Consider the following 11,261-nt stretch of genomic DNA (forward strand, 5'->3'; position numbering starts at 1 on the left):
ATCAAAATAAGTTAGACGACTAGTATTCCCGACAGTGATGTCTGAAGATTCCAGCATCTTCAGAGAGCTTTTCTGGGGGAATAGCCCAAGAAAGCTGAGATTCTTAGAAGGTACCTACTCTTGGCATTTGTCTAATGCTGAATTCTGAGATGATACCCTTAGAATGAGGTGATGAGACACCTGGATCTAGGATTATTTTTCAGGCTAATGAACAGTTTGCAACATCCCACAAGACGATATGATGATGATTGGATGGGAATGCCTAGGTGCACCATCTTTGGTTTGGGAAACAAAGATCCTTTTTTCAGGCCTTGTCTTTTTATCTCTCTTTACAAACTTTTGCCTGTTGCAGGACATGGATTGCTGTGACATCAATGAGTATCAAAAAAGATGGGGAAAGACTGCAGTTCCTGCTCCAGAGAGGACTTTTACAATTTTCCAACATCCAATTTTGTGCTATATCTCAGGTACCTTGTGAGGAGGTACTGTTGGATTCATCTGAGTTTTTAATCAATGTTTTCTAACTCAAGAAAGCATCAGGCAATCAGCAAAATTTCCCAGATCTCTAAAAGGCAGACCACTCTCTGTATTTCCTGTGATTCCGTGGAGCCCACGGTTAATCAGGTAGGAGGGAATACTAAAAGCAGTTAAATTATGCATTCACTAGAGACTATTAAATTTATATGTGTCCTGAGATTTTTATTACTAAAAAATTATGTAATTTTATGAAGCAAAGAAACAAATAAATAAACATCACACTCCCAGTTACTTACTTCCATTTAATCAATAAAGAATCCCTTTGTGCCAGGCACTACACTAGCTGCTAGAGACACAAAGGTGTGATGTCTCTGCCTTCAACAAACTCGCAGTGCAGAGAGGTGCATGGGAAAAGTGCCATAAGAGAACCTGGAATGTACCAAGAGCACTGGGAGTCCAAAGTGCAGCAGACTTTGGCTTTGAAGGATGGATGAGTTGAGAAGGCTTCTGAGAAGAGGTAAGGAATATCGGAGTTAGACCTTCTGAGAGGAATTGCATTTGGCCACATGAAGAACGGTGCAACAGTGACAAACAAGGCAGAAAAAGATGAGGTTGGAAAGGAGAAACATACTGATGTAAAATGGCAGAGATGTTCACTTCCCTACACACACACCCACACAGCACGAGAGAACCCGACTCGTTCTGGGACCAATCATTATATTAAAAAGCATTCATTATATGGAGCCAATGGATAACGATTCCATGGGTCCAATCAACTTATATAGAATTTTTATCATTTTTTAAAATATGGCTTGCCATTTAAATGATTGTGTTTAAATGACTGGATTAAAAAATAGATTAATTCATGAATACTGGATTAAATACCTTAGTGTTTATTTACGCTTGAGTTATTGTTTATGCCATTGTGTCAGTTCCACTGATCAGAATCCCTTTTTACTTTGAAGGGTTTCTAAAACATTTTTTTGAACATTAGCACCACTCTCCATTTTCAAATTTAGCACATTCCCAGCAGCTCAACATGTTCCCTTTTTATTTGTGGCCATTACTTCTTTGGTCTCCCTTTAAAAATAGCCCCGAGTTGCACTTGTCTGTCAGTCCTAGCTGCTGCTGGTGTCTCTGTCGCCCCTGGGTGTTGGTCCTTCTCCTCTTGGGCCTAGTTCACTGGGTCCGGATAGGAACGTCTCCCTTTCCATATTTGGTCACCGGCTGGGGAGTGTATTTCCCTCTGTTTTGTTCTATCCCTTTGTTTCGCTACTTACTTTGGGTCATTTTAACTAGAAGGTGGGCCCTACTGCATTTTGGCCTAGGGTTTTAAAGGCCTCTGCAGGACGTTATCATGAGTCCCGTTTGTGAGATCTAGCCTTGGGCTGCTGTTTAAGTCCTGGTAAAAATGAATGTTTGGAGGGAGGCGAAGGATACTATATATAATACGATTTGACATGTTGAAAGGTGCAGAGCAGTAAGCAGAGTAAATTTTGATTTCAATTTTTAAAGAAACTATATCATAAGTGCTGTAATCATATTTTCTTCCCAATTTTTCTGGAACTATATGCAAGAAATTTAAGAGTGGTTACTTGTGAGGAGTGGAGAAGTCGGAAGGCTGGCAAGGAGAGACACAGTTTTCGAATTTACTATATATGTATATTATTTCTAAACATGTAAGTGAAGGCATGTACCAATCATCTATTTTTGTCTTTGGTTATGTCCATAATAGATTAGTTACTAAGTTTTTACGGCGTGAGCAAAGCTAAAATTAAAAACAGCAGGTGACTGTTGTGACAAAATGAGAGGGACGAAACTGGCAGGGCCTCCCACAGAGGGGAAGGCCCCTAGGCTCTTCTCCTCACCAATGTAAAGACAATCCGTCCCAAACTATCCCTGTGAGAAATTCTGAAAACTCCAACAAAACAAAATCCAACAAAACAAATAGAAACTTGATGCCAATGACTTAAGAAAGAGGGAGAGAAAGGCAAGGCTCCGGAGTTAAGAACTACAGCTCCTGCCTGTCAAGCTCGCGAGGCTAAACCGCTCCCGACTTCTTGGGCCACAGCGGTGGGCAGCTCAGCACGCAGTTCTTGAAACATTTATAGGACTCGGTCCTGCCTAGTTCTCTGTATATAAAATGTAAGAACACCTCATACTGGACATTTCTGACGTGCTCACTGGCCTGAAGCTTGAAGATGCTGAGGTTAGGGTTTTGTGGTCCTGTCAGCAGGAATTCATTTGAGCACACACATTCTCTCATTCTCTCCTCTCTCCCTTTCTCTCTCCTCCACCTCTCTCTCCTCTCCCTCATGCATTCACACACTTAGTACCACAGACAGCCACTCTTCTCTCCATCAAAGCATCAAAGCAAATCAAATAACCCGCCAAAGGGTGCCTATCAACACTGGGAAACACTTAATACTGAAGGAAGACACACCCAGGAGTGGGAAAGACAATAAAATTGAATGAGGATAAATAGTAACCAAAAGAGCTACAGTGTCAAGTTTATATGTTGGGACTTGAACAGAAAGTCAGAAACATAGCAGACACAATTTAAAAATTCTCAAAATCCAGAGCAATATCCCTCAAATCACTGATTATATTTAAGTACATTTCAAATATAAGAGGGGAGACCCCAAAAAACCAGGAATTCATTAATAAAAAATTGTGTATTTATTCTTACATGTTTAATCTTCGGTCACCTTCACAGTACTCTCCATTTGATGCAATATACCTATCAAGACATTTTTTTCACTGCTCAAAACAGTTTTTGAACTTGTTGATTTTGATGCTTCTGTGTTTTTTTGTTTTGTTTTGTTTCACCTCTTCCACATTGGCAAAACATTTCCCTTTGAGGACTTTTTTTTTCATCTGGGGAAACAAAAAAAAAAAGTTGCTTGGGGTGAGAGCGATTAAATAAGGAGGGTGGGGCACAGGGGTCATGCTGGTTTTTTGTCCAAAAACTGCTGAACGCTCAGGTGGTGTGGGCAGGCGCACTCGTAAATCACCCATCATGAAATGGGCAAATGTGTTGAAAGAGTCTTCAAAAAAATTTTCACTGAAGCTGAACGCAGCCTCTCACAACACCGCCAGCTGGTTCGCTGATACAGATGGGTTTCTAGAACACTCAACTAGTGGAAGAAGACTGTACTGCAAGGGGCCTGCCCTCCAGAAGATAATTGCAGACTTTTATGGGGGGTTCCCCCTTGTATAGTAATTATCTGTGGGTATGTGTTTAATTATATATGTGTCTATATATGTATGTATATGTGTATATATATTTCAATAAACTATAAAAAAGAAGTATGAATTGCTGGATCACTCCAATCGCACATACCCGGTCTCTCCACTTCAGTTGCCTCCCCACCCCAACCTATTTCCTCCTCCATCCTCCGGCCACTGTGTCCTCTTTTTGAACTGCAAATCTGACTGACACTCAGCGTTTAAAAGCCTTCAATGGCTTCTCCTTGCCTTTAAGATAAATGCAAAATCTTAAATGTGTCTCATAGGTCCTCCACCACAGGGCTGCTGCCTCTTGCCCGCCCCTGTCCTCCGCACCTGGCAGGGAGGGCCTTGGCTTCCCTCACGCCCTTCCTGCTGGCTCAGGCCCCTATCAGCCGTGCACTAGTGCCCCCCGGCTGAACCAGCTCCTCCTCCCTCCTTACCGGGCTGGCATATTCTTCTTACAGGTAGATGTAGCTATCAATGTAGGTGGTATATTCAGTAATAAAACTTGAAAAAAATGGTAACATAGATTCTTAAAATAATAAAAGTAAATAAAACAAGTAACTTAAACTAGTATAATACTTATGAAACAACCCCATGGTTTGTCTTTGGCTATGACTCCCATAAATGTATGAAATCCATTTCATGTGATAACTTGACTATTTAATTACAATGCCCCCAAGCTTTAACAATATTGATACCAGTTTTCTAAGTGTGCTATACATGCACACACATTTAATTCTTCCAATCACCATGACAAGAGAAATTTCTTGATGTTTGCTAACCACTGTGAGCAAAGTATTTGGTTAGTAGTAAGTGTAAATACGTACCTGTTGACCAGATGGGAAGGGGATGAGTTAGAGTTGGTAAAAAAAAAAAAGGACTGGGATTACCACCATTACACATGGGTAAACTGACACACCCATGACAAATAACTTGTATAGGTCACACAGCTAGAAAGTAAGTACAGCCCTGGCAGGTGTGGCTCGGTTGGTTGGGTGTCATACTGCAAACCGAAAGTTCGCCAGTTCGATTCCCACTTGGGGTACATGCCTGGGTTGCAGGTTCAGTCCCTGGTTGGGGAATGTACAGAAGGCTACCGATTGATGTTTCTCTCCGGCATTGATATTTCTCTTTCTCTCTTTCTCCCTCCCTTCCCTTCTCTCTAAAATCACAAATTTTTAAAAATTTAGAAAAATAAAAGAAAGTGAGCACAGAATTCAGCATCCGAGGACATGTTCTTTACCACTGGACTATGCAATCTGAAATACAACTCATAAAAAATGCAGATATATATGATCTCATGAATTATAATTTAAAAGTTATGGTTGTTTCATAGGATCTAGAGAATTTCTGGCCACAATATTGATCATGCTGTTGCTGTGCCTATTCTAATTCGGGTTGGTGTGATAGGCAGAATAATGATCCCTCAAAGATGTGCACATCTTCTTCACAGGAACCTGTAAGTATGTTACCTAACATAGTAAGTAGAAATTAAGGTTGTAGATAGAATTAAAGCTGCTCACCAGCTGACCTGAGATGAATAGGCTATCCAGGATTACTTGGGTGGGTCTGATGTAATTACCAAGGGTCCTTCTAAGTGGAAGAGGGAGGCAGAAGAGAGAGAATCAGAGGTATGGCGGCCTGGCATTGCTGGCCTTGAATCTAGGGGAATGGGGCCATGAATGGGTGGCCTCTAGAAGCTGGAAAAGGCACGAGAAGAGTTTGTCTAGAGTCTCCAGAAAGAACACTGCCCTTCCCATACCTTGATTTTAGCCCAAATGACACCTGTTTTAGACTTCCAACCTGTAGAACTCTAAGATAATAAATCTGTGTTGTATCAAAGGTGCGGTGGTTTGTTACTATAGCAAGAAGAAACTAATATAGCTGGGTTGTTTTTCTGAGTTCTTGCCTCGTTAACAGTAACACCTTCCAAGAAAACATTGCCTGGTTTTAAGTTGTTTAATGTTTGCTTTTTCTGCTTTTGCCAAAGAAAGAGCTTGACCTCAATTCTGACTCCTCCTTTACACCCTCACCCTCATTTTCCTCAAAACATCGATCTGGCAGTACAACCGCACCGAAATATTGACTCTGTGTTACTACCACTAATACTGCTATGAGATGAAAAGAATTGACATATTTTTTAAAGATTTTATTTATTTATTTTTAGTGAGAGGGGAAGGGATGAAGAGAGGGAGAGAAACATCAATGTGTGGTTGCCTCTCCTACACCCCCTACCAGGGACCTGGCCTGCAACCCAGACATGTGTCCTGATTGGGAATCGAACTGGCAACCCTTTAGTTCTCAGGCCGGCCTCAGTCCACTGAGCCACACCAGCCAGGGATAATTGATATTTTAAATAATGGCCTTTACCGTTTTGTGCTGGTCTGACTTCAACAAAGTAAGGCTGCTTGCCAACAACAGAAGCAGACCTTGTGTTTACAGTACAAAACATTTTCTCTGCCCAAAGGCCCGCAGGAGAAAGCCAGTGCAATGGACACCATGTATACAGCAAGCGTATGTAAATTCACATGGGCTCCTCTCTCTGTAAACTGCTTATGTGGAGGGATAATGAGTCATCTCAGCCATAGGTTTATCATGGTTCTCTTTATGCTGATGTTTTTGTTTTCACTTTTTTTTAAAGAAAAAATATTTAAAGATTTTTATTTATTTTTAGAGAGAGGGGAAGGGAGGGAGAAAGAGAGGGAGAGAAACATAGATGTGCAAGAAAAACATCAATTGGTTGCCCTTTGCACGCGTCCCCAGTAAGGCCCACAATCCAAGCATGGGCCCTGACCAGGGATCGAACCAGTGACCTTTCACTTTGTGGGATGATGCCCAACAAACTGAGCCACTCCAGTGAGGGCTTGACTTCTTTTTAATATTCTTGTCACAGCTTTGAAATGGGTAGTGGTCTACCAGCCAGCCCACTCTGACCTTTATGTTCGTCAGCTAATAAGACCAGCTCTCTTCAGCAAATGTATTATGAAGCTTTGTTTTAAACAATGTTAACAGGGGGCAGAAAATCCTTTCCCAGTTGCCTGGTTTGGGTTCCAGAGCAGCCGACCGGTCTCATTCACATTCAACTGACTGGCTTTTTTGAAAGATCCCAGAATGCATGACAATCTCTTCCCCTGCCCTTTATACTTCACTTCTTTTGTTTTCTGAGGTATCAAGCTTAAATGTCACCTCAGAGAAAACTGACACCCTGCCTACTTAGGGCTTCATGATTTAGAATACAATCATCAATTTCCTCCAATTTCTTCCATCCACGCCACTTCACCCCCTTCCTACCAAATCAACAGGCATATATTTATACCCTACTATTAACCAGGCACTTTGCTCAGCATTGGACCTCCAGTGGTTAGCAAATATCAAGAAATTCTCTCTCTTAAAGAGCTTCCACTTGGTGAGAAATAAGAACATAATTCAACAAAACATACAAATAAATGTCCATACAGCAACAAGTATACGGAAAGCATAAGTTTAAATAATAGCAGACTATTAAATAAAAATCTTCCAGATTATGAAGGAAGGCAAACAGAAATAAAAGGAAAAATGGAATCAGTATGATAATATACATGGTATTATTGAGACAAAAGAGTGGTATAGCTATATTTGGGTGAATATAATTAGAGCATAAGAAAGCCACTAATTCTACTAAATCTACTTCATTCTTTCCTTGAATAGAGATAACCAAAGGGTTAAGCACTCAAATAGAAAGATAAGAAGTCCAGCTGTCCATGAAAAATTCTCAATCTTTAAACCCAGTTCCATCTCTTTCCTGCCTAAGTGAGTTAAGACAAGTAACTTGGCTTCCCTCTATAAGTTGAAAATACATTCTTTCTCATGCATATGTAGAGATCTTAAAATGAGAATAGACAAGAAAGTCCTTAGAACAATGTCTGATACATACATATGTCTTCATTACACTGACTTTGGATATGGACATAAAACCTGAGTGGATAGATCACAAATAGGACTATACAGTGAAACTTAGCCCTGAAAAACAGCCTTGGTTTTCAACAACAGTCTAATAGCAATGAGCATACCTACTGCCCAGATTTTGGTTTCTAATACTATTGGGGGATAGTATTAGAACCAGGGTTCTTTGGAGATATGGCTGATTCTAGGACTGCAGCAGGAAATATACAAGATCAGCCTGGAGCATTTTATGGTCCCAGAAAGTAAAGACATGCTGAAAACAAGAGTGAATGTGTGTGTGTGTGTGTGTGTGTGTGTGTGTGTGTGTGAGAGAGAGAGAGAGAGAGAGAGAGAGAGAGAGAGAGAGAGATGGGGCTACGTCAAAGGGACATAGACACCAATGGAAAAAACTCCCAATAGCCAAAGCTAAAATAATCTGAGCATTAAAATTAATAAAATTGTATTGGACTATAATCCAAAGTATAAAATAAATATTCATGAATGCATATGGACATAAAATGAAATGAATAGATAAATAAATGGGGGGGGGAATAGGCACATCTCTCAAGCAGAAGAATTCCAAATAATTTATTGAGATACTCCATCTTCAAAGACGTGGAGCATAACTCATCTTCCTTAAGTGTGACTTGTACATAATGACTTTCCTTTCGAAAAAATACAGCACGGAAAGAGGGAAAAGGGATACCCTGTGGGAGAGGCCTGACATGTATGACCTCTACCAGGTGATGAGGGGTAACAATAACAATGACAAGTCATGTTCATAGTATGTCCTCTTAAGATGATGTAATGAAGATGCCGCTATAACTCTGTGATCGTCCTCCAAAAACTCTATTAACTAAAGTCTCGTTATTTTTTAAAAAATACCAGAGAAACACTAATTGAGAGACATTCTACAAAATAATTCACTAGTACACCTCCCATCTGTCAAGGTACAAGAAAACAAAGGAAGTCTGAGGAACTGGCAGCGCTAAGAGGAGACTAAGGAAACATGACTATCAAATGTAGCGGGTGTCCTGGATGAAGTCCTGGAACAACAACAAAAAAGACATGAGGTAAGACAATAAGAAATCTGAGTAAGGCGAGGACTTCAGTAATAATATAGTAATATTGGTTCACTAATTGTAACAAGTATATCATAAAAGTGTTAATAATAAGAAAAAGTGGGTGTCGTATAATATGAATTCTCACTACTACCTTAGCAATTTTTCTTTAAACCTAAACTGTTATTAAATAAAAATGTTTATTTAAAAAAAGACAAAGGAAAAAACATTCTTGCAATGCTAGACCTTTTGGCATCCAAGGAACAATATAAAAAAGATCCCCACACATTTCACATTAATTCCCTATAAGAGTCAGAGTTAGAAGAGCCCAAGTGTTAGATTTACCCAAAGCCAGAGGAAGAAGCTATTCTGCCCATCCCTCCGAGCCAGTGCCGGTTGTTTCTTGGCTACATTTCGAACTTAGGGTATATTGTTTCTATTCCAATTACTGAATACGAAGAGCAGAGTAAAATGCTTTTCCCTGTTTTTAACTAGTGACAATTCTACACTCAAGTCACAATCTTTTTTCTCTAACATGTGGGATGGTCAACAGACACATAAACTTTCTCGGCAGTTTTGTTACATTTCCTCCAGCCCGCCTCTTTGTTGCCTTTCAGCATTCGCGCATTTTGTTTCTCTGTGTGCTCAACGTGCCATCAATTGATATTTCAAAACTGTATAACGGTTTGATTGTGAAGCCTTGCCTTCCCGGTTTGATTTTCTACTATATAGGTCCGCATGTGCCCCCCACTGAGACAACCTGCACCTTCCTCCCTCCCTAAGGGACGAAGCTCGCACCACGTTGAGCTGAGCAACACTCACTGCGGCATCATCGAGAGCGCGAGAAAAAGTCATTGTATTACGGTGTTAGGCGCAAATCGGGCAGGTTATTTTAACTGTTAAATTGCCAGAACTTGAATAACAACAACTCACTCTATTTAAAAAAAAAAGAAAAAGAAAAAGAAAAAGAAAAAGAAATAAAGGAGAGAAAAAAGAAAGAAAGACGACCAAAAGTAAAAACAAAAGAAAAAGAACTTCATTGCCTAAGTGCTTAAGATCCACTGTAACTTCCTAAACAAGAAGCGGTCCCAGGATTTTAAATCTAAGAAGCCCCGAATCCTTGAAAATCCTGTTTAGAATCATCCTGTGAAAGTGGCTTTGGGACACGTTCCTGCCTTCTACCCGCTACTCAGTCATTCAGCATCTGCATCTTTCTAACAATCGTCCGCTTGGGCGTCCCCTTGAGGGCAAGGCAGCTGGGCGAGGGTCCCCCGACCAGACCTGAACTAACGGAGATGTGCACGTGGAGAGGATACAAGCGATTCTGGCTCAGCAGCCGAATTTCCCGCACCCCAGCCCCACAAGCGCACGGCTCACTCCCGGCGTGCACGCCGGGGGCCCGCAGAAGCTCCGGGAATTGTAACACTGCCCCCTCCTCCCGCACTTTGTGTGGCCGGCGCCTGCCTCCAAGTGATGCCATCTTGGGATCTTAGCATCTTTAAGTAGTTAGTGAGATTTGCCTTCAGATCACGTCGCCTGTGTCTTTGGAAACTTAACCCAACTTTTCCAAAACGATAGGAACCTACTGGTGTGGACACCTACTGTTCCCTAACTAGAACTGACCAAATCAGATGCTACCGACCCTAAACGGAAGCCTTCGGGACCCCGCGCGCGCCCCCACACCGCCGCTTCCCCGCCCGCGGGGCGCCCAGCCCGCTGCCCTGCGGCGGACCCTCCACCCTGAGCCGCAGACCGCCCAGCGCGAGCGCCGCGTCCGGCGCTGGGGGGTTGGGGGACTTGGTCCCGGCAAGAGCGGGCGGGAGAGTGGAGGTACCCGAGCAACTTACAGCCTAGGGCGACAACGAGGTAGCGCAGCAGCAGCAGGAGCAGGCGGGGGCCGCTCCTTCTCGCCATCTTCCCGGTCCGAGGTGGCCGCTCCGCGGAGGCTGAGGTCCAGGCGGCCGGAGGGAGCGCAGGAGGCCGAGAGGGCCCCCCTTCCCCCCCAACTCCTGGGACGGGGGCTGGTGGTGGAGGATAGATAATGGAGCAGTGGCAGGGGAGGGACAGACCCAGGGACGTTGTCAGTTTCTCCCTGCCTGGGGCGCTTTCTCCGCTGGCTGGTCTTCCCTAGCCCCGGGATGGGGGCTCTGGGCCTTTCTTTCTTGGTGGGGGGGTGGGGAGGGCGGTCAGAGGGGGCGGGCCGTGGAAGCCGGACGAGGTGTCGGCTGGGTCCTACCGAGGGGCAGGAGGAGGCGAGGAGTGGAAGGGAAGCCCTGGTGGGTCGTCCCCCACCCCCGCGCCGCGGGGATTGATCGGCTTTGTGTCTGGTCCTGCGCGGGGCTGCCAGCTGTCCCGAGGGCGGGAGCCACGGGCCCTGGGGGCGGGGTGGGGCGCACCGGCTTCGCTACAACTCCTCTCTTGCCCTCCTTGGCCCAGAACTTTTTGGGTTTGCAGCCTAGAGGTACAGATTTTTTGGAAATTCTCTGGCGTGGAGCGAAGCAGCCGAGGAGGCGCTCCTGGGAGATGGGGTTCTCCGGCGTCGCCTTGGACACGAGGGTAAAAAAAAAA

At 43.3% G+C, this 11,261-nt stretch overlaps 1 protein-coding gene across 1 annotated transcript in view; it reads right to left on the reverse strand.

Annotated features, from left to right (window-relative positions):
* JAM2 (junctional adhesion molecule 2) overlaps positions 1-10,853 on the reverse strand; it is a 53,014-nt gene extending 42,161 nt beyond the window's left edge. The window contains exon 1 of the mRNA XM_054579576.1: positions 10,541-10,853. Within this exon, the coding sequence (XP_054435551.1) occupies positions 10,541-10,607 (67 nt within the window). The 5' untranslated portion in view covers positions 10,608-10,853. The remainder of the gene's footprint in view (positions 1-10,540) is intronic.
* Positions 10,854-11,261: the final 408 nt, after the last annotated feature.

This window comes from Pteronotus mesoamericanus, unplaced genomic scaffold (genome assembly GCF_021234165.1).
Source record: "Pteronotus mesoamericanus isolate MK-2021 breed Mesoamerican mustached bat unplaced genomic scaffold, CSHL_Meso_final contig_116, whole genome shotgun sequence".
Classification (NCBI taxonomy): Eukaryota; Metazoa; Chordata; class Mammalia; order Chiroptera; family Mormoopidae; genus Pteronotus; species Pteronotus mesoamericanus.